The following is a 23,271-nucleotide window of genomic DNA, read 5'->3' on the forward strand; positions in this document are numbered from 1 at the left end:
AATATAGTGTTAAAAAAGTACAATAAAAATTCAAAATGTCCAGTTAACCAAAATGTGTGTCAAATCTAAATCAGAATACAGTTTTACAAATAATGTTCTGCTGGAGATCATTTGCATACTGCAGGCACATTTAATGCAACCTGCTGTAGCACCAAAATATCATGTTGAACAAGAGTCCTTTAGTTCTTCATCAGACAAACAATGAACAGCTCCATCTTAGGTGATATTTAGGGGTCACATGTTATAGAAAACACTGCAAGGTATATATTCTGACAAAACTACAATCCAAAACAAAAATAAATGCAAATACCAGTCTGAATTACTGCCTACATCAGTAACTTGTTGTCCAACACTGTCCTCTTGTGGAAGGTCATTTAATTTGCCACCACTTGGAGTGAATGCCACCCTGGGCAAACATGTTCTTCTGTGCCCTACCACCTACCTTCACCCCACTAAGGCCTGCTGCTTGGTTGATAACCCAGCCCTGCCTCCTAAGAACCAATCAAACCTCTCAGAAAATGCTGTGCAGTCCCAGTCAAGAAATATCCCTCTAGTATCATCAGCAACCTGAGTGCACATGTAAATATTAATTAAAAAACTAATTCAGAGCACAAATAGGAGTAATAAAGGCTCTATATTTTTTTATTTTATCTGATGTTGGTGTAGCCCTCTAATGCTGTCCTGGGCAGCTGCCTATAGGCCAGATGACAAACTGCCACTAAGTGCCTGTACGTAGAAATAAAACTCAGGCGACAGGGATTCCCCAGCCTGAATCATGAGAACTAGATTTGGACTATCTTAAAGCTCTAGGACAGTTTGGTATACAGAGGACCTCAGAAGGTCACTTACTGACGAGGTGTCCAGGACGTGGCTGGAAAACAAGACTAAATCATCAGCCCTCCACCACCGTGCTTTAGAGTTCATACTGGTATACTGTGCTTATTTCTCTCCAAACACTGTCCTGTGCATAATGGACACACACCTCCACTTTGTTCTCATCTTTCCAAAGGACATTGGTTCATGTCCTTGTTCTTTTAGATACACCTTTGCAAATCTAGACTTGTTTTCTAATTGTCTGAAATTGAGCTCTTGGATTTTTTTTGTCTGAGCATTGCAAGCTCTGACCAGGAGCTCGACTTGCTGGTTCATCCTCAGAAAATTAAGTGAAAAGCTGCAGCTTGCTTCTCTATGGTCATTGCTCATGTCTTTCCTCATTGGCATCACACATCATCCATGCCTACATATTGTAAAATATAGCTATATAGGAACAAGAAACATTTTTTAACTCAATTTTTGCTTTAATGTTGTTGAGGAGATCCAGATCATAAGAAAGAAAAAACATTTTTCTTTGCATCCAGGCTGTCCTAATATGATAGAAAACCAAAACACCACCATGGCTTGTAAATGATCATTTTATTGCAAAATTACGTCATGATTAATAGATGGATAGAAAACTCAGAAAAGTCCCAGGTGTTTGACTTGTTCAGCAGACAAGATTCAAGCTTAACCCACCAATTGTTTTGTTTTTCGTTCTGTTAGTTTTAAGCATTATCTGAACAGAATTTAAAAAATCCGCCACCTCATTCAGAAAAACACAGGGAACCATCAACGATCACATGGGCAAACAGTGAATTCAGATGGGCATAAACAGTGGCCTGCACATTTCTGAGAGCAATCTTCTCTATTCCAATTGTTCCAAATGTCGACCAATCAGCGTCACGTACGTCTCTCTCTGGCTCCGTCCAATCAGAAGGCTCGCTGGTTCCAATTTCGAGAATCAATCTTTTGCGCACCAATCACTGGCCGCGGTTTGTTCCAATTCTTGGACAAGCTTCGTTACTCCAGTGTGAGCAGCTACAGACCGCAGATTTCCACCCCGGCAACCGCTAAATTCATGTAATTACTCGTTTTCCACTGGTTAACCCAGCAGAACACCTACAGTCTTCATATATTACATGAATATTTGAACCGATCCGTGGGTTTAAAGTGGACTAAACATTTCACTGTTTTCGTCAGCTAGCTTAACTTGTCCGCTTCATGTCACATCAGTCATACATGTAATTATTGACCGTAGGAGCTCATATTACAACGTTTCTCATACGAAGTGATGAGTTTTTACTCCAACTCCAAAATACAATGCTATGATGCTTTATGAGTATTATTTCTCTACAAAGTCGGTTTAAAACTGGACAAACCCAGTTAAAGGGGGCTTAATGATGTAATTAACTGGGTTTAGTCTGCTTTTTTTCCCCGGAGTATTTTTCCATTCAAACTGTGAGGAGGGATGGAGAGAGGTGGCTGAAATGCTGTGATACAGCCTCTTAATAACCTTTATTATGATCTTTTCTTATCTTTCCATTAGATTCATCGTTGAATAAACCACTGACAATGGCTGAGTTAAGCTTCAATATGACATTGCCAGAAGAGCTTTTACAATTATTTGTTTGATGCAACCATAGTTCTGTCGTTATTTTATTATTACTCTAATCCAATGTTTTTAATCTGAACATCCAACCTTCAGGTGGGCTCCTAATGGGACCCTAATCCTGAAAGCCTCCAGAGAGGCTCAGGGTGTGGGACCCCAGAAGGGAGCCTACTGGGCCAAATCCTCGGAGGAGGTGGAGGCAGATCCGAGAGGGTGGGGATGTCTCCAACGCCGCCCTCATCCTCAGCAGGTGTGCCCTGCAGTTTGGCAGGTACCTGGGGAGAACCTTCCTCTGGCTGCTGGAAAACGACGTGGGCTACGCCGTGAATCTGGTCGCCTCCCACCAGAAGGAGCGTGAGAGGACAGGGTCTCAGTCTCCACTCATGGCCAACAAGGTAGCATTTCATCTCTACTTCTTAGTTTTTTCTATTAATTTTTCAGGCCTCGTGCCATCTTCCGTATTTGTAGGACGCCCTCCTGCATTACTCCTCAGCCTACCCTGACTTTCTGGAGGCAGTCAGGTTCCACCGGGCATTCGAGGAAACGCATGCCAGGTCTCTACAGCCTGGCCAGGAGGGACAGGCTCTTGGTTGGCTTTGGTGACTTCAAATATGAGACCCTTGAGAGCCTCCATGAGTCTGTGGACCCCAAGAAGATCCGGTAGGATATAATATTGGCACCTGTGGATGTTGTGGGTCGGCTGGGATGTCAGAGACAGCTGACATTCTGTCTCATCTGCACAGATTTGTCAACTACCGGCTCCAGGTTCCCAGATGGAGAAAGCCGTGGGATACGTTCAGCACAGAGACAGACAGAGGACCGGTGCCACGGGTGCTGCTTTCGCCACCACCACCTCTTCTACCTCCTCAGGGGGAGCGTGTCTCAGCGCCGAGGCCTGTTTCCATGACTGCATCACAGTATGTGTCATCTTCTAAATTTGATCAAGTTTATCTGTGTTATCTCCAGAATTAAAGTTTAGCTTGAGAGAAACAACATGCTGTCTCGCTTCAGTTTTCTAGCCTTTGTGTCTACACGGCGTTCTCTGTCTGGGGTGAAGATGCAGGCTGCGTTGAAGAAGCTCAGCTCCTCAACTAAGCCTGCAATTCCAGCAGGTGTGATGAAATTCTGAAGAATTGCCACATTGTTCTTTACAATGATGTTATTTTGTTGTTTTTACTATTTCATTTACAGCCTCCAGCAGAACCTCTCGACCGGCTCTCTCTTCAAAGACTCCCGTGGAACCCAGCGACGAGGAGCTGGTCAGAGCAACTGCTGACACGGAGAAATGCACGTAGCAAGCATGTCGTTTGTCTTTGGACAAAGTGTTGACAAAAAAATGTTACAACTGATGCCGACTGTTTTCTCCAATTCTATTTCATAAAAATGCACAAAGTCAGATGAACCAGAGGTGAAACAGTAAGTGTGAGTCCAGTAAATACTTTGCTTGTGTCAACGAGCTGTAAATCACTCATCACTAACGGTGCTGGAGCTGCTCACCTGTCAACTCCTCACGACATCACCTGTAGATAAACAGCACCTGTTTCTTTGTCTTGTAGTCACCCACCCACCAGTCCTTAACTCATCCAATTCTTTTTAACGATTAATCATCACTAGCCCTCAGCCTGCTTCTTCTTTTTCTTCTTCTTTGGCTGCACCCTTCTTCATGAGATGTTTGTGTTTGAGTGTGCGAGCTGCAGATAACACTTTCTTATGGTACTGAAACATGGCTTTTGTCCATCAGCCTCAGGTGCACAGGCATGTCCTGTCTCCGCCAACTCCTCCACCACCTCTCTGCCTCCGAGAGACGCTGGTGTCTCTGTTCAGCTGGGTGACCCCACAGATGAGGAGCTGCTGGAGGCCACAGCTGAACAGGGAGGCTCCACACGAGACCCTCCAGTGCCAGCCACCGTGGAGGACGCCCACGCCCTGTTTAGACAGGATCCTCCGCCACCTGCTGACGGTGCTGAGGTGAGTAAAGAGTCGAGAGTAAATCTTCCAGCAGTTAGCCGTAGCGGGCTCAATGCGATGTTGAAAGTGTCATCTTAATTTCTGCAGATGCTGCCCGAGTCCTGGCGGGCAGCTCTCAGCCCGGACCAGCAGGAGTGGATCGGCCGGACGCTGTTTGGCCTCGTCTCACCGCCGACCTCAACCTGTGGTGGTAACCCCCCCAGCCACGGCTGGTCTACAACCAGCCTCCCGCATCCCCCGGCCCCTTCTTCACTTGTCGGCTGTTCCTGTGGATGCCTCACAGGATCTGGCGTCTACAGCTGCCCCCAGCCTTCATGCACCGGGTCCATGACCAAGGCTGGGATGTACATGACTATCCGGAGGGTCCTGGACCTCGAATGCCGTCGGTGCAAGAAGAAGGTCGGAGGATGGTCACAGGTCATCGTCGGGCAGCTGCCCCCCACCTATAGCTGCCTGCTCCCCGCTGTACTAACGTACAAGTAAAACTCAACCTTAACAACCGTGTTTTTTTTGGAACTTAGTAATCCCCAAAAAAATCTAATGCAACTGGACTTATGTTATATTCTGACTTGGTGATGTTTCTCCCTTCTGCAGGCTGTCCTGTGACCAGAAAGTGGTTGCACAGCTGAGGTCACGCACTCTGGGCAACAGTGCGACCCGGCTGTACAACACACTGTGGGAGCAACACACGGAGTCCTGGATGAGGAGATCCATCCATCCACTACCTCGGCGTATGTGAGCAGTTCCTGTCCTTGGGCTCTGTGTCCAAGCAGTCTGCGCCACCTCCACCCATGCCACCTGTACCGTCACCAGTATGGCTGCTGACGGTGTACGACTACGACGTGGTGACGCGGCTGGACGAGTACAAGGCCAGGATCACTTCCACCTTCAGATCTATTTTGAAAATGGATTCCACCAAGAAGGTCTGAAATTCTGTCAGTCGACTGCAGGTGCTTATAAGTGGTGGTATTTCTCTCTCTCTCTCTCACTCACGCAAACACGGCTCTGTTCAGGTGACGAAGAAGTTCGCCGGCGCCGCCTGGGTTACTAACGTGGGTAACGAGTACGGCCAAGTCCTCATGAGCATCCTCACCTGCTCGGAGGGGTCCGAGGGCCTGGACGCCATGGCGGCCGGATTGATGGGGTGGTATCGAGTCGCCGAGGTTCCTCCCCCGGTCCTCATATGTATGTGGACCGCAACTGCTGCAACCGAGACGGCGTGTCGAAGACAGCTGCCCTCTTTCATGTAAGAACTGAGATGATTTTAGGTTCTACCCCACGTTCATGAAGCAACTGTCTCACTGCATCTTTGAGGTGGACTCCGGAGATGCCCGCCGTCTGACCGACGCCAAGCGGTCCGATCTGGGGAGGAAGCATGGGATGGTCGACCTGAGCGACGCTGAGGTGGTCCGGAGGATCTCCAAGGAGGAGTGGAGGCTCCACTGCGCTCCTCATCCAGAACCTCCTGGACACCTTCAGGGGACTGGCAGGCCAGAACACCCTGCTGGATGATCTCCGCATCCAGGACATCTGGGACATGCAGAGATGTCACCTCAGCTGCATCCAGGACCCGCCAGGCGTGCAGCTGTACACACAGACTGGGACGCTGACCAAAGGCAGTATCAGCCTCCCTGTGTACCGCTGTGCGAGGGGATCCACCTCCCTGGAGTCGTTCCACCTCCATCTGGACCGCTTCATCCCAGGTAAAGGCGGCTCCCTGTCTGAAAAACATAAAAAGCTCATTATTACATGCTCATTTGTGTGTTTGTTTGTGTTTTCATCATATGAAGCTAAACCCAATATTTCATTGCTAAATGTGTTTCCTCAGGGACATCTGCTAGTGCCAGATACTTTCAGGCGTTCCTTGTGGGCGGAGTGGTCAGGTGGAACGAGGATCGTGCAGCGGCGCCTGCAGCTGAAACATCTCTGCACTCCTACAGTGGCCACCTCAAACACGCCCTCAACCAGAACAGCCAAAGGGTGCTTGGACATCAGATGGTTGAGGATTTCACCAAGCCCACTGCATACACAGGTAACCGATGTGGAAAACATTTTGTTGACATCATCAAACATCGGAGAAAAGGCTTTTAACAGTTCCTCTGTGCTTTCTGCTTCATCACAGGTGAGCTCATCGGGCTCGAGTACCTGTTCCGGCAGATGGGCAGCATGTTTGAGGAGATCAACTTGGATCCTGACGCTCCGGATGAGGGTGCTGCCGTTTCCACCCTTGAGGATCAGGGGATACCGGTCCTTCTCAAAATATTAGCATATTGTGATAAAGTTCATTATTTTCCATAATGTCATGATGAAAATTTAACATTCATATATTTTAGATTCATTGCACACTAACTGAAATATTTCAGGTCTTTTATTGTCTTAATACGGATGATTTTGGCATACAGCTCATGAAAACCCAAAATTCCTATCTCACAAAATTAGCATATCATTAAAAGGGTCTCTAAACGAGCTATGAACCTAATCATCTGAATCAACGAGTTAACTCTAAACACCTGCAAAAGATTCCTGAGGCCTTTAAAACTCCCAGCCTGGTTCATCACTCAAAACCCCAATCATGGGTAAGACTGCCGACCTGACTGCTGTCCAGAAGGCCACTATTGACACCCTCAAGCAAGAGGGTAAGACACAGAAAGAAATTTCTGAACGAACAGGCTGTTCCCAGAGTGCTGTATCAAGGCACCTCAGTGGGAAGTCTGTGGGAAGGAAAAAGTGTGGCAGAAAACGCTGCACAACGAGAAGAGGTGACCGGACCCTGAGGAAGATTGTGGAGAAGGGCCGATTCCAGACCTTGGGGGACCTGCGGAAGCAGTGGACTGAGTCTGGAGTAGAAACATCCAGATCCACCGTGCACAGGTGCCGCATTCCCCAGGTCAAGCCACTTTTGAACCAGAAACAGCGGCAGAAGCGCCAGACCTGGGCTACAGAGAAGCAGCACTGGACTGTTGCTCAGTGGTCCAAAGTACTTTTTTCAGATGAAAGAAAATTCTGCATGTCATTCAGAAATCAAGGTGCCAGAGTCTGGAGGAAGACTGGGGAGAAGGAAATGCCAAAATGCCAGAAGTCCAGTGTCAAGTACCCACAGTCAGTGATGGTCTGGGGTGCCGTGTCAGCTGCTGGTGTTGGTCCACTGTGTTTTATCAAGGGCAGGGTCAATGCAGCTAGCTATCAGGAGATTTTGGAGCACTTCATGCTTCCATCTGCTGAAAAGCTTTATGGAGATGAAGATTTAATTTTTCAGCACAACCTGGCACCTGCTCACAGTGCCAAAACCACTGGTAAATGGTTTACTGACCATGGTATCACTGTGCTCAATTGGCCTGCCAACTCTCCTGACCTGAACCCCATAGAGAATCTGTGGGATATTGTGAAGAGAACGTTGAGAGACTCAAGACCCAACACTCTGGATGAGCTAAAAGCTGCTATCGAAGCATCCTGAGCCTCCATAAGACCTCAGCAGTGCCACAGGTTGATTGCCTCCATGCCACGCCACATTGAAGCAGTCATTTCTGCAAAAGGATTCCCGACCAAGTATTGAGTGCATAACTGTACATGATTATTTGAAGGTTGACGTTTTTTGTATTAAAAACACTTTTATTGGTCGGATGAAATATTCTAATTTTGTGAGATAGGAATTTTGGGTTTTCATGAGCTGTACGCCAAAATCATCCGTATTAAGACAATAAAAGACCTGAAATATTTCAGTTAGTGTGCAATGAATCTAAAATATATGAATGTTAAATTTTCATCATTACATTATGGAAAATAATGAACTTTATCACAATATGCTAATATTTTGAGAAGGACCTGTATAATCTGATGAGGAGGACCCCACCATCTTCCCAACAGATTCCTCCTCCTCCTCCTCCTCCTCTCTGGCAGCATCCCAGTCAGGTGCACCCAAGTATGAGTCACCCCCTCCCTCTCCCAAACGATCTGGAGGCCAGGCTCCTCCTCCTCTTCAGGACTCCTCAGACTCTGAGGTGAACACCACACACCTCACTATATCATTTTACACATCTTTTCAAACCAAAGCAAATATTCTGTAAACTTGTTTTGAGCGGTCTTTACTCTCTCCATTTGTTTTCAGGAGGAGATCCAAGGTCCTGATGGTCAGCCAGGATACCAGCATGTCCTGAAGCTGGCCAAGGCCTTGGTGGAGGTCAGGAGCCTGAATGGGCTCAGCGAGCGCAGGGTAGACCGGATCATCTTGCTCGGGCAGCGCATGTCAGCGAGTCAAAGTTATCTTCGGCTGGCCAGGGAGAGACAGACCATTCTCTCAGAGGAGCATCCCTGTGTCACAGCCTTTTATTAAAGAAAGAAAAAACACTCATGTTACAGCATCGTGGGTGTAGCTACACACAGTTTCACAAACACAAGTCCTACTGAATAATACTGGTTGTTTCCATATATACTGATACATAATACGTCCACATCTGGCATTCAAGGCCACGAAGATTGTCTGGGATGTGAACGGACTGCTTCCCAGAACTCCCCCGCACACAAATTCCTGCTCAGTCTGCAAAGCAACCACCCAAATGCAACTCTAAGACAAGATGACAATTCTGTTAATAGTTCATAAAAGTACTTCAAAAAGTGCTTTTTAGTTCACCCAACTAAATAAATGAAAATGTCTTTTAATGGTAAATCATAAGGATAAAGAATCTTTTTAAACTAAGAAATGATAATTCATGTACAAATCTTCCAACAGCTAGAAAGGGCATTTTAGGATTAGGATTAGGTAAGACTTGCCCCCCGGGAATCCGATTCTGGTGGTGGAGTGGCCTGAAGAAGTTTGTAAGGAATTTGGGAACCAGATGGTGGAGAAAAGGGCGGAGGAGGGTCGAAGCTCAGCAACGACCAGTGTCTTCCATGATGAAGGTCTTTAAATATAATGTCTTGGGAGATGAATGGACAAGGAGAAGAGCGGACCCGTCTCTCATTGGAGCGCTATGGAGGAGTCATCAGGCAGAGCTGAGGTGGTGAAGGTGAGGTCTTCCATGTTGAATTTTCGTTAAAACTCCATTAGATACTTAATTTGTAGCTCAAACACATTCATTTCCTTCAAAATATCCCATAATATCCCAAAATATTCACCATCTCTGAGGACCTGAGATGGTCACACATAGACACTCTTCGAAAGAAGACCTAGCAGAGATTGTACTTCCTGAGGCAACTCAAGAAGTTCAACCTTCCACAGGAGCTGCTGGTCATCTTCTCCACTGCCATCATTCAGTCTGTCCTGTCTTCATCCATCTCAGTGTGGTTTGGTTCATCCACCAAACAGGACAGGTCCAGACTGCAAAGAACAATCAGGTCTGCAGAGAGAATAATCAGGGCTGACCTTCCCTCCATCCAGGACTTATACAGGTCTAGGGTCAGAAAAAGAGCTGCTAAAATCTCTGCAGACCCCACACACTCTGCACATAAACTGTTTAGAGCTTTACCTTCATGCCGTCGCTACAGAGCACTGTTCACTAAAACCAGCCGCCACAGAGACAGTTTCTTCCCCCAGGCTGTTTCTCTGTTGAACATTCAGTAGAGTACAAAACAACAGCATACAGATGTTGAAAATGCACCTTTTTATTATTTATGTATATATTTGTATATTCTGTAACACAAAAAACAAAAACCAGAGAGCAAAGTGTACCAGAGTCAAATTACCGGAGTTTTTTAAAACATTAACTTGACTAAGTCAGAAATACTTTAAAAGTGAAGGTTTTTACTGATGTAGGGACACATCCTTCAGTGGCTCCTATCCCCGGTGGTAACCGAACCTGTTGGAAGCAGAGAACCCAAAAATTAACAGCAGAAAAAAGTACAGCAGACAGAAAAATGACTGAAATATAAAATGGAGAATTTAAAACAGAAGGTGTGAAGGTAAAAGCTGAAGAATCTGAAATAATAATAATTTATTTTAGGAGTTAAAGCAGTCAAACCATTAAATACAGGTTTAAATTCACCTGAGAACCATCTGCTCTGCCAAGAGCCAGTTGATGTCCTCGTCGATGTCCTCTTTGATCTCCACGCTGTGCTGTGGATCCATCTCAAAGTAGGCGACCTTACCGCCCTGAAGAGAATCCGACACCAACATCACAACAGCTGAACGTTTAAAACTGATGAACACAGTTCTGGTGAAACATACGGTCGTCACGGAAGTTATTGCCATTCATGCTGAACATCATTTTATTGAACCATTATTTTCAGGGAATTTTAACCCCTTACACCCTGGCTGTGTGGTGGGTTGAGGCGAATTTGCAACAATAGTCTACAGGGGATTAAAAACAAGGTTTCAGCGTAACATTTGTTACTCCACACAGCATCAATTATAAGCACAGTTGAACCTTGAACGCAGGCTTTTTGGAGCCATCAATAAGCTTCTGGCATAATTCTGGATTAATATTTGTCCACTCTTTGGTAGAGCCCATTTAAATTGGTTGATTTCTGGCACAGATGTGGCTTTTAGGTATAGTCTATAAATTTAAACTTGGATTAAACTTGCAGCTGTTCCAGGAGTGTAATGTTGGTTTCCTTTATCCAAGTGTTTGGTGTCATTGTCCTGCTGGAACATCCACATGTGTCTAATTTTAACCAATTGACCCCAACTTAGGTGTAAGGAAACCAGTTAGATTGATCAGGAACATCCAGGAACCACCAAAGATCAAGCCTGCCATGAACCTGAAGATGCTGCAACATGAGAAGATATTTTTTTTTTTTACCGTGTCCTGTCTGGCAGAGTAGCGCTCAGAATTGTTGTCTGAGTGCCAAGAAATTGCCCAACAGATTTACTAAGCGGAGCATCACAGCTAATGCAAACATACATCATGACACAAGACAAGGGAGACGGGTCACCGAGGCTTTGCTGCCCACTCACAGGCGCTGCCCTTGCTGGATGAGAAAAGAGGCCACATTAGGTAAGTAGAGGAAAAAAAAAATCATATTTCACACACCAGCCCGCCAACCAGAGTCGCCCCAGGACGGAGCAGTCCCGACCCCCGAATGAGCTACGATCCCAACCCCATGAGTCTCCCACCCCCAGTGAACCCCAACATGAACCTCCCCACAGGGCCACCCCCAACAAGGACAACGATATCGAACACATGCCCCCGAACCCAAACGCCATGAATCCCCCTCCCCCACAGGGGAACACCCCCACAGGTGAACACCATAGCCGAGAGGCCAATGAAGCCACACCCACCCAGCGCAAGCTCCACACTTAGCCCCGTTCTAAGTACCCCTGCCGCACCCCGCTCCACCACAGAGCGCGCCGCCAACGGCAAGGCAAGGGCCTCGCACAACCTCACCCCCGCCCACCGGCGCAACAGGGCAGACCCCACCAAGCACCGCACCCACAACAGGACCCCCGACCCCACAGCATGACGGGACAAACTCACCCACCCGGTACCCGGGGCCAGTGTCCCCCACCATGCCCCCATTGGCCACAAAAAAAACCCACTACATCTCTGCCACTGCAACGACCGCCCAGAGAGAGACACTATCCAGCTCAGCTCCACCATCGCCGCCCAGCCGATCCAAACGCCAGCGACCCCACATCCCCGAAGTGGATACAACCCCCGTCCAATCCCCTCAGACAGCGCCAGCATCCCCAGCCCACCAGTCCACGAGAGGGATACATGCACCAGCCGGGTACCTGGGCCATGCAGGGCAACCGCTCCAGGCCAAGCACAACCCACCAGCCGCCCCGGTGCAGGCACAAGATGTGCTCCGCCGCCCCACCTACCCGACCGCCAGCCGCAGCCCGGCGCCCGACCATGGGCCAGAACCACAGAAGGAAGCAGTGGAAGAAGGCCACGGCAGCACCAGTTACCAGGCACCCCGCCAACCCCACCCCCAAACCCCGGGGGCGCCCTAGCCCGCCGGCCACCTGTACCCCCGCATGGCACACCACGGCCCACCAAGCAGTCCAGCCGGCCAGCCCCTCCACCGAAGCGGGGCCGCATCCCAATCAATGCCGGCTAAGTCCCCCCTACCGGAGCCCGGCACGCCCCCCAGCCGGTAGACCAGGGCCCAAAGCCAGGGGCCGAGATCCAAGGGAACCCGAGCAATCCCGAGAGAGAGAGCCGAAACGCCAGCCCCAGCACCAGACAATCCCCAAGACCCGACCCCCAAACCCTGCTCAGACCCGACTAGAGGGCCCACTCCCTCTCCCTGCCTCCGACCACAGATGGGAAATGGCGAACGGGGGTGTGAAAAGACCCCAAGCCTGCCTCCACCAGCTCAAATGTGGTGTTGATACATGTTCTTGTAGTGTGCATTTAAAAAGAAAGAGCGGTGGGGAAGAAGGTCTGCGTGGTAATGTGATGGAGCTGGCAGAGGGAGGTGTCCGGGGATGGGGAGGGAAGGACTGAGGGGCAAAACGCTCTCCCAGGGAGCCAGCTCCCCGGCTGACCCCAATAGGCACCCCCGTTTGCCGAGTCCCAACAAAGGAGGGAGGCATAGGCACATCTACCAGGCAAAACACCAGGTAACAGGCCCCGAGGACCAACTGAAAACCGGGACCAACGTCCCCAGCTGATGTATAGCTTAAAGTGGATGACATGATGAAGGAGGAACACCAAACTTCAACTCACTAACCACTGGATGCTGGAAACTTAGAAACAACAGGACAATGATTACAAACACACATCAGGGCAGGACTTGGAATCAATGAAGGAGACTCGATTAGGCTTGGAGAATGATTGCAACCTAAAACCAGATCAGAAATGTGTGGACTGATGAAAAGCTGAGTCCATGTCAGAAAACCAAAATGAACTACCAACTTTCAAGAAGGTCCAAGGTTCAAAGGTCCATCCAAACATCAGCTTGGAGATGATTACATCCCAGCGTGTTGTTGCTCTGCAGGTTGCTAAGGGACATTTATTTAAATAGTGTAAAATCATTTGATGCTTCAAATATTCCTTTAAACGCCCTAATTTACAGACATTCATGCAGATGAGGATTTTATGTAAACTCATGACTGGAGCTCCATCACAGGAAGGCTTCTAGATTAAGATGTGAGGGGTTGAGAGTTAACCTGCATGCTTCCCTTCTTCATGATGAGGTCTGTGGTGGCGAAGTAAAACGAGCCGTTCTCAAAGAGCTCTCCATCCCAGTCCTGACGCCGCGGACGATTCTTAGGGTCCAGATTATCCGGCTGAGTGCATTGGTCACCTGGAAAGAAGGAGGAGAAACATCTTAGGTTGAAGAAAAGGCGACAGCAGAAGCATTCACACAGAGAACCTCAGATGGAGAACATGTTCTGCTGTAGGTTCTTTAAAACCTACAGCAGAACCGAACCCCGAATGAGTCAAACTGGGGAGGATGAAGTTCATCCTGAAGGTCAGGAGTTTGTTTGACTCACTTCCCTTCCTGACCTCCTTCCAGCGGAACTGGTGTCTCCGGACCACAGAGAAGACTGAGTCACATTTCTTGTCAATCATCTTCTTCAGGGCCTCCTGTAAGTGAAACGGGTGGAGACACGGAGACGTAGCCTGGATGTTACAGACCACCGTCACGTCTGTGAAAAGAAAAACCATAATCAGTCATTTTCCAACCTGAACCTTTGGGTCACACCGGGGATAAATTCAGTGACAGACATCTTGTGTTCAGGTGAGCTTCTCATACATGGGTTTTCCTCGAGAAACTCCTTTATGGTCTCCAGGGAAGAGGAACAGTCCTTGGAGACTTTTGGGCTCCTGCGGTGGACTTTGGCGCCCCAGGATTCAGCAACTTTTTCAATCTCATCGTGGTCTGTTGACACCCAGACACTGAAAACAAGACATAAAAACATCATAAACTCAATTTAATTCATGTTTCTTCTCAGTCCAGAATAATTCAATAATATATAATCTCTTACAAAAGCATTCGTACACCTTGAACCTTTTCACATTTACTCATATTGCAACTTGTTTGGGATTTTAGGTCATGTATAACTGTGAAATTGAAAAAAATGAATACATAGTTTGCAATATTATTATAAATAAAAATGTGAGATTTGTGGTATTTATCTACCAGCTTTACAAATCTAGAGACTTACATTTACCAAAACGTCTAAACTAAATACAGCAAACTCAGTCAGGTTGGATTAAAAAGATCTGCAAACATTGATTTTAAGTTTTGCCAGATTTGCAATCAGACTTATTTCTGAGGATCTAATCTCCTGATAGTGAATTCAGAGAGATGAGGAGGGTTAATATTTTCACAGACAGGGTTTCTGCTACATGTAATTGACCGTGGCGCACCGCCAGGCAAAATAAAAGCCGCCACACTTTCAGAATAGATATATATACACTGCTCAAAAAAATAAAGGGAACATTTAAACAACACAATATAACTCCAAGTAAATCAAGGTTCTGTGAAATTAAACTGTCCACTTAGGAAGCAACACTGATTGACAATCAATTTCACATGATGTGTAAATGGAAAAGACAACAGGGGGAAATCTTTGGCGATTAGCAAGACACACTCAATAAAGGAGTGGTTCTGCAGGTGGGGACCACAGACCACTTCTCAGTACCTTTCTGGCTGATGTTTTGGTCACTTTTGAATGTTGGTGGTGCTTTCACACTCGTGGTAGCATGAGACGGACTCTACAACCCACACAAGTGGCTCAGGTAGTGCAGCTCCTCCAGGATGGCACATCAATGCGAGCTGTGGCAAGAAGGTTTGCTGTGTCTGTCAGCGTAGTGTCCAGAGCCTGGAGGCACTACCAGGAGACAGGTCAGTACACCAGGAGACGTGGAGGAGGCCGTAGGAGGGCAACAACCCAGCAGCAGGACCACTACCTCCGCCTTTGTTTAAGGAGGAACAGGAGGAGCACTGCCAGATCCCTGCAAAATGACCTCCAGCAGGCCACAAATGTGCATCTGCACAAACGGTTAGAAACCGACTTCATGAGGATGGTATGAGGGCCCGACGTCCACAAATGGGGGTTGTGAAAGCACAGCAACAGATGAATGGCCTGAGCTAAAAACCGTTTATTTGTTGATGTTCTTCACCCTTCATTTATGAGATATTTAAGAGTGAATATTGCTAGTTAAAGAATAGTTTTAGTTTTCCATTTTTATGGCTGGCACCAAACTTCTGCTTTGGAAGTCGTCATTCGCCTTTATTTTCTATAAGTGTAATATTTGTTTACAGCTCACAAAATAAAATTTTTGCAAACACGACCAACAGAATAAAAATTATATATTCTTAATTAAAACATGAATAGACGTTTGCTATTTAGAGTAACTCAACAAAACTCAGTTCTCTGTAGCCAAATTTCTAAACTCAAACCTATTTACTTACCCAATTTTTTACTTTACAAAGTTCACATTTAGTTTTGTAATCTGTAAAAAACAATATGTAAGATTTAGATTCTTTTGTAATGCTAAAATGCTTGTACTTAATGCAGCCTCAAACCTCATATATATATACACATTAAAAAAATCAATTAAATCTTATTGCATTTAAAGCAATAAAATGTTATTTAAAAAGGAATACATTTTTTTCTTGCATTTTTTTCTTTCATATATTTCTGCTATCTTAAATTGCTACAGCGAAACAGATTAATCGATTAATCGCCAGAATAATCCCTAATCCTTTCGATTACTAAAATAATTGTTTACAGAAGCCCTACTGGAGTCAAATATTTGGTTCAAAATACAAGCACTTAAACATCTAACCTTCAGTTACCCACACTTCAAATATATGGAATTAACTTTTTGGATAAAAGCAACTCTAACAAAAGGATGCGTCAGCATCTAACTAATCTTATATTTCCAGCACGACCAAATAAAAACTACATTTTGAATTTGTTTTCTGACTCGGAGGTCAACATGTGGAGAACTGCTTACCTTAAATATCCCTCAAGTCTTAAAGCTACAGAAATACATTTTAAAATTCTCAACATTTTTCCATCCAGAGAACTGTTAAGACAAAGATTCAATTTCGACACTAACAGCTGTACCTTTTGCAGCAACGATATTGAAACAACGGATCATCTCACTCTTTTTCTACTGCGCACACTGGAACTTTTTGGGAAAACTTTCGGGCCTGGATCTTAACAAAACTTTTCCTTCCCTGTCCCTTAAAAAGAGAGGATATAATATTTGGAACCACCTTCAGAGACAGAAGATCTGACCTTTATACTCAACAACCTGCTGATCCTTGCCAAGTTCTTCATCCACCCCTGTAAATGGGGAAACAGAAAACCTGACTTTTCAGCCTTTAAAAGCCTGCTGATGCACCACAACCTGAGAACCTTAAAATTAATGAAAAGCAAGAATAGTATACAGCTCCTTCCTATGAAGAACTGAACTTATTTGATGAGAATAAATACCCCTCTGTGTTTTTGTTTTTTTCTCCCTCTTCTTTTCTTTCAACTTATGTGTGCCTTAAACACATTGAGGCGACTGTGGCTCAGTAGGAAGAGTAGTTGTCTTGCAATTGCAAGGTTGTGCGTTTGATTCCAGCTTCCTCCTGCCGCATGTCAATGTGCTCCTGGGCAAGGCACTTAACCTCAAGTTATTTAAACAGGTTTCTAGGATTTCCTTCTTTCACCTCCAGAACATTGCCAAAATTAGAAATATTCTATCCAGGAGTGACGCTGAAAAACTAGTCCATCCATTTGTTACTTCAAGGCTGGACTATTGTAATTCTTTACTATCAGGATGTCCACAAAATGCAGTTAAAAGCCTTCAGCTGGAAGGAGCAGCGGCTCTACTCCGAGCCCCTCCCGGATTTTAAATTCTCCTCCTCACATTTAAAGCCCTTAATGATTTAGCTCCATCATACATCAGATATCTGATTGTTCCATATGTTCCTAACAAAGCACTTTGTTCTCAGACTGCAGGTTTACTGTTGGTTCCTAGAGTCTCTAGAAGTAGAATGGGAGGCAGATCTTTTAGTAATCAGGCTCCTCTCCTGTGGAACCAGCTCCCGGTTTTAGTCCGTGAGGCAGACACCCTGTCTACTTTTAAGGCTAGGCTTAAAACTTTCCTTTTTGATAAAGCTTATAGTTAGAGTGGCTTAGGTTATCCTGAGCTATCTCTGTAGTTATGCTGCTATAGGCTTAGGCTGCTGGAGGACATAATGACCACTTTCACCCTCTCTGCTACATTCTCATACTACTCTCCAATTTTGCATTATTTGCTGTTATTTCAACTTTTAACTTCATGTTCTTCATTAACATTTCCTTTTCCTTCCCATAGAAAGGACTCCTGGATCAGTGTTTTTTGTTCTTTTTGTGTCTCTGCTCTGTTCTCTCAAACCCCCAGTCGGTCGTGGCAGATGGCCGCTCACACTGAGCCTGGTTCTGCTGGAGGTTTCTTCCTGTTAAAAGGGAGTTTTTCCTCTCCACAGTCGCTACATGCATGCTCAGTATGAGGGATTGCTGCAAAGACAGTTTAGGTCCATTTGCATTAGACACATTGATTGATGTGAGATGGGTTTTTCCCACCTCAACAGGGGGATTGTTATGGATGTATGATTCTGTGGCTTTTTCTAATCTCTTTGCTGCCCTAATTAAATATCTCTGCCCTTGTTGCTTATCTGCTGCACCGCTCACTGCTACAGCTTACACAACAAAACTGTCGATTTCACATAAGATGCAACACATAGTCAAAGATAAACTGATACAAGAGGATGACAACCTTTAGGAGGGTTAAGAACAGGCATAGATAAAAGCAGGACTTCATTCTTTGCTCCTCTCGGTTCATCCCTAAGATGGACTGAGGGGGGCCCGGTACCGAAGGTGAATGTCACTCTGTATCTGTTCAATTATATACTCTGTACACTGATCATTTTGGCAATAATTCTTGATTTTATACTTTCTCATTATTCTCATTTTTTCACAAGGTAAATACTTTGCTGGTTTTACTGGTTGGGTCTCGGAACTGGAGAGAAACGGACCTGGTGGTGCACAGGGGGGAAAGAAAGCAAAAACTCCCATTTTACAAAAAGCATTCTAAGTATAAGTAACATTAGCAAATTCACATAACAACCAGTTTTCCTTTAGATCCAGCCATGGTATCAAAAAGACAGATTAAGATCATATTGACACCATTTTCAGAATTTATTGGCATCACAAACACCATTCATTTATTTAGTCAATTTAAAGCTTTACACAAGAAATTCACGTCATTATAATCATTCTGCCTATTTTACATTTATTGTCCAATTGATGAGCAAATGAAGCATGTTGATGCCTCAGCTCATGAGTCGAGCAATTGAATGGAAAGCCATCACTATTGATAAGTCAACGGTAAAACAACAGCTAGTTAGCATCAATTTAGGAGCCGTAACGTCCAGAAGTCGGTACGTTACGTAGAACCCACCTGTCGAACTTCCCACAGTCAATAGCCGCTCTCAGCACCCAGCCGATGAGGGGGACCCCAGCCAGAGTCTTGATGTTCTTCAGTGGGATCCCTTTGCTTCCACCTCGGGCCAGAATCAGAGCAGCTACGTGTCCAGGATTCTTGGAGCTGCTGGTTCTGCTGCCACCCGGACACGACTTCTTGGAGCTGCTGGCTCCGTCCAGGAACTCATTGTCCTTGGAGGGAAGTCGTTTCTGGTCAGCCATGCAGACTCTGAAGTCTTCTTTTCGGTCAGCGCTGAAATTTACTGATCTAATAAACAAAGGAGAAACACTGAATAGTTTTGTCATGGTGCACCTTGATTTATTCGAAGGCTCTGAGCTCACAACGCACCAAGAGCCTCAATGTACAGGATATAAGCTTTGGTGAAATAGTATTCTCAGCCACAAAGAAAAACTCCACATAAGGAGAAAATCTGCTGTCAGTTCAAATCTCAGTTGGTCTGATGACTAACTTCCTCTTTTCTGGCTTCAGATGAAGCTCTTGATTACACTCAGATCACTAAAGATAGTAAAACAAAAGAAAATATCAAACCTTTAAAAGGTACAGGTCCTTCTCAAAATATTAGCATATTGTGATAAAGTTTATTATTTTCCATAATGTCATGATGAAAATTTAACATTCATATATTTTAGATTCATTGCACACTAACTGAAATATTTCAGGTCTTTTATTGTCTTAATACGGATGATTTTGGCATACAGCTCATGAAAACCCAAAATTCCTATCTCACAAAATTAGCATATCATTAAAAGGGTCTCTAAACGAGCTATGAACCTAATCATCTGAATCAACGAGTTAACTCTAAACACCTGCAAAAGATTCCTGAGGCCTTTAAAACTCCCAGCCTGGTTCATCACTCAAAACCCCAATCATGGGTAAGACTGCCGACCTGACTGCTGTCCAGAAGGCCACTATTGACACCCTCAAGCAAGAGGGTAAGACACAGAAAGACATTTCTGAAAGAATAGGCTGTTCCCAGAGTGCTGTATCAAGGCACCTCAGTGGGAAGTCTGTGGGAAGGAAAAAGTGTGGCAGAAAACACTGCACAATGAGAAGAGGTGACCGGATCCTGAGGAAGATTGTGGAGAAGGGCCGATTCCAGACCTTGGGGGACCTGCGGAAGCAGTGGACTGAGTCTGGAGTAGAAACATCCAGAGCCACCGTGCACAGGTGTGTGCAGGAAATGGGCTACAGGTGCCGCATTCCCCAGGTCAAGCCACTTTTGAACCAGAAACAGCGGCAGAAGCGCCTAACGTGGGCTACAGAGAAGCAGCACTGGACTGTTGCTCAGTGGTCCAAAGTACTTTTTTCGGATGAAAGCAAATTCTGCATGTCATTCAGAAATCAAGGTGCCAGAGTCTGGAGGAAGACTGGGGAGAAGGAAATGCCAAAATGCCAGAAGTCCAGTGTCAAGTACCCACAGTCAGTGATGGTCTGGGGTGCCGTGTCAGCTGCTGGTGTTGGTCCACTGTGTTTTATCAAGGGCAGGGTCAATGCAGCTAGCTATCAGAAGATTTTGGAGCACTTCATGCTTCCATCTGCTGAAAAGCTTTATGGAGATGAAGATTTCCTTTTTCAGCACGACCTGGCACCTGCTCACAGTGCCAAAACCACTGGTAAATGGTTTACTGACCATGGTATCACTGTGCTCAATTGGCCTGCCAACTCTCCTGACCTGAACCCCATAGAGAATCTGTGGGATATTGTGAAGAGAACGTTGAGAGACTCAAGACCCAACACTCTGGATGAGCTAAAGGCCGCTATCGAAGCATCCTGGGCCTCCATAAGACCTCAGCAGTGCCACAGGCTGATTGCCTCCATGCCACGCCGCATTGAAGCAGTCATTTCTGCAAAAGGATTCCCGACCAAGTATTGAGTGCATAACTGTACATGATTATTTGAAGGTTGACGTTTTTTGTATTAAAAACACTTTTCTTTTATTGGTCGGATGAAATATGCTAATTTTGTGAGATAGGTATTTTGGGTTTTCATGAGCTGTATGCCAAAATCATCCGTATTAAGACAATAAAAAGACCTGAAATATTTCAGTTAGTGTGCAATGAATCTAAAATATATGAATATTAAATTTTCATCATTACATTATGGAAAATAATTAACTTTATTACAATATGCTAATATTTTGAGAAGGACCTGTATATATGAAATCGTAAAATTGTAATATTAAAATGTAACAAAAGAAGGAACAAATTGATAGTTCTTCATTGGCTCAGGTTTTACTTGTCCTGGGAAAGGCTTTCAGTAAGACACATCATTAAAGCATAACTGAACAACATTCATTTTACATAAAAGTCCTCTTCATCAGAGGGGTTTTTAACAGGATCTGAACCGGGCCAAACCTGCGGAAGTCTCGGACCAACACGCGATCACCTGGTTGAAACTGGTGCAGCTGCTGCTCTGATTTGTCAGGAAGCGTTGATCTAACAGCTTGGTGAGAAGAAGACAGTATTTTAGAGAATTGTCTGTAATTGTTGCACTCCTGAAACAGACAGGATACTGCATCTATTTTTAAATTTTTTCTCTCCGGAGCAGCTGGGAAAGGACCCACAGACCATTACAGCCACGTTACAAAACAACGTACCACTCTTCTTCCTGTTCCACAGAACGTGGCGTATGAAACTTCTTCTTTTTCTGGTGGTTTTTAAATAACTTTGAGGTGTGCATTACCGACACCAACTGGTATGGAGTGTGGTTCTTCATGGTTTTAAATGTACTTCTTTACTATTACAATAAGTGAATTCTATTTGTTAATTTAGTTTTCTTAAAACATCTAGCTATGATTTGTATACGTCTGCTCCCTGAACTTCTTTGCAATGTATCTATGAAATAAATACTTTCTCTAATGGCTACAAAGTTTGTCATAAATTTTCTTTCTTGTTCATATTTCTGACACTTTAATATTACATGTTCTATTGTTTCCTCTTCTCCACAATAATCACATTTTCCTGTCATAAGTTTCTGTATCTTAAACAATGTAGAATTAAGTTCTGTTTGTCCAAATCTTAATCTTGTAATTAATCTTTCCTCTTTTCTGCTCCTTCTTCCCGTTTTTACTTCTCTTGTTGATTCTATAAAACCATCTTTCTTTCCTTTCTTCATCCAACCTTTTTTGTCACTCTCTCTTGACTTTCTGTTTAGTAATATCTTGCCTCGAACCTACTAATATTAATTATAAAGCTAATGTGGTTCTGTGTCACCTTCTCTGCCATCTATGTTGCCCTCCACAATTGTAACATTTTTCCTGCACTTCTTCCCTACAATCTTCAATTCTGTGATCTTCTCCACACTTTGGACATCTTTACTTTTGCAGACAGCTGCTATGTGGCCTCATCTCTGATATTTATAACATCTTAGTGGTGGAGGAATGAAAAGCCTCACAGGAAAACTCAGATATCCTATTTTGACATTTTGTGGCAACACTGTTTCTTGAAAATCAAGTAAAATTGACAGGCTTCCTACTCTCTCTCTCTGATTTTTTACTTGTGCACCAACAATGCTTTTTTATTTTTTTTATTTGTCTATATCTTCCTCAAAAGGAATGCCATAAATTACCCTCCCTTCACCATTTAAACATCTCCTATCTTTTAATAAATTTCTTCCAGCTCTCTTTTACTCCTCTGGCTGTCTAATATCTTTCCTTCTTCTGCTTTACCTCTTCCTCTTCATCTCCCTCTACTTACTGGCGTCCATTCATTAAAGTCCATATTGTCCTCCTGTGTGTCCATTCTGAACCATTCACATACCAGTTTATGCCTCCTACCGCCACTTCCAAAAATAATCTCTCAGCATCTATCTGCTCAATACTGCTCTCAAAATTCAGTCTATATTCAAAAAAAGTTTTCCAAATCCGTCAAAATTATGACTTGTTTTTTGCTTCTGCGACGACAGCAACCGGCGTCGTCTCCTCCTGTTGCTGCAGGTCACCGCGGACTGCTTACACCCCCTACGCCTGACAACAACTTCCTCTTGTGCTTATTTACGTTCCCCGGAAACCAGCAGCCGTAATTGTTCTTCTTCTTGTTGTTCTTGTTCTTCTTCTTCTTCTTCTTCTTCTTCTGGTGTTTAATGGCGGTTGGGAAGAATCTGTAGGTGTGCATTACCTCCACCACTGGTATGGAGTGTGGTTCCTAATATATACTCAAATTCTATTAAATAATTTTGTTCTTTTTAGGAATCTTAAAATAATTTGTATATGTTTGCTTTCTATGTTCTTTTGTAATGAATCTATTATGCTAAACTTTTCTTTAATCCTTTCAAATTCTCTCTCTTCTTCTTTCCAGCTCATATTTCTGACACACTATAAAAACATGTTTAATTGTTTCATCCTTCCCGCAGTGGTCACATTTTCTTGTATTATGTTTATGTATTTTAAAAAGTGTATAATTCAGTTCTTTATGTCCTAATCTTAGTCTTGTTATTACCCTTTCCTCCTTTCTACTCCTTCCAGTTCTTTTTTCACCGACTGCCCTTTTGATCCTATAAAAA

At 44.6% G+C, this 23,271-nt stretch overlaps 1 protein-coding gene across 2 annotated transcripts; it reads right to left on the reverse strand.

Moving 5' to 3' along the window:
• Positions 1-9,975: 9,975 nt before the first annotated feature.
• On the reverse strand, positions 9,976-22,828 carry LOC124880385 (N-acylneuraminate cytidylyltransferase-like). Of its 2 annotated transcripts, XM_047385456.1 has the most exons (8): positions 21,368-22,828; positions 21,126-21,213; positions 18,727-19,017; positions 14,033-14,175; positions 13,770-13,925; positions 13,443-13,579; positions 10,372-10,478; positions 9,976-10,185 (listed from the first exon to the last, which is right to left on the reverse strand). In XM_047385456.1, the coding sequence occupies exons 3-8, from the start codon at positions 18,969-18,971 to the stop codon at positions 10,164-10,166; spliced, it is 810 nt and encodes a 269-aa protein (XP_047241412.1). In that variant the 5' UTR covers positions 18,972-19,017; positions 21,126-21,213; positions 21,368-22,828; the 3' UTR covers positions 9,976-10,163. The 2 variants fall into 2 exon arrangements, with proteins under 2 accessions (XP_047241412.1, XP_047241413.1); XM_047385457.1 differs by lacking the exon at positions 9,976-10,185 and having other exon boundaries at positions 10,368-10,478.
• Between the last annotated feature and the right edge of the window lie 443 nt (positions 22,829-23,271).

The sequence above is a fragment of the Girardinichthys multiradiatus genome, chromosome 14, assembly GCF_021462225.1.
Source record: "Girardinichthys multiradiatus isolate DD_20200921_A chromosome 14, DD_fGirMul_XY1, whole genome shotgun sequence".
Classification (NCBI taxonomy): domain Eukaryota; kingdom Metazoa; phylum Chordata; class Actinopteri; order Cyprinodontiformes; family Goodeidae; genus Girardinichthys; species Girardinichthys multiradiatus.

What these genes read in the sequence shown, in the direction of transcription:
- LOC124880385 (XM_047385456.1), bottom strand. Translation starts at nt 18,971, where the DNA reads ATGGCTGACCAGAAACGACTTCCCTCCAAGGACAATGAGTTCCTGGAC. An exon ending in GACTGTGGGAAGTTCGACAG is followed by an intron (nt 14,176 to 18,726) that starts GTGGGTTCTACG and finishes TCTTGTTTTCAG; the next exon opens with TGTCTGGGTGTCAACAGACC. An exon ending in GAAGGAGGTCAGGAAGGGAA is followed by an intron (nt 13,580 to 13,769) that starts GTGAGTCAAACA and finishes CCTTCTTTCCAG; the next exon opens with GTGACCAATGCACTCAGCCG.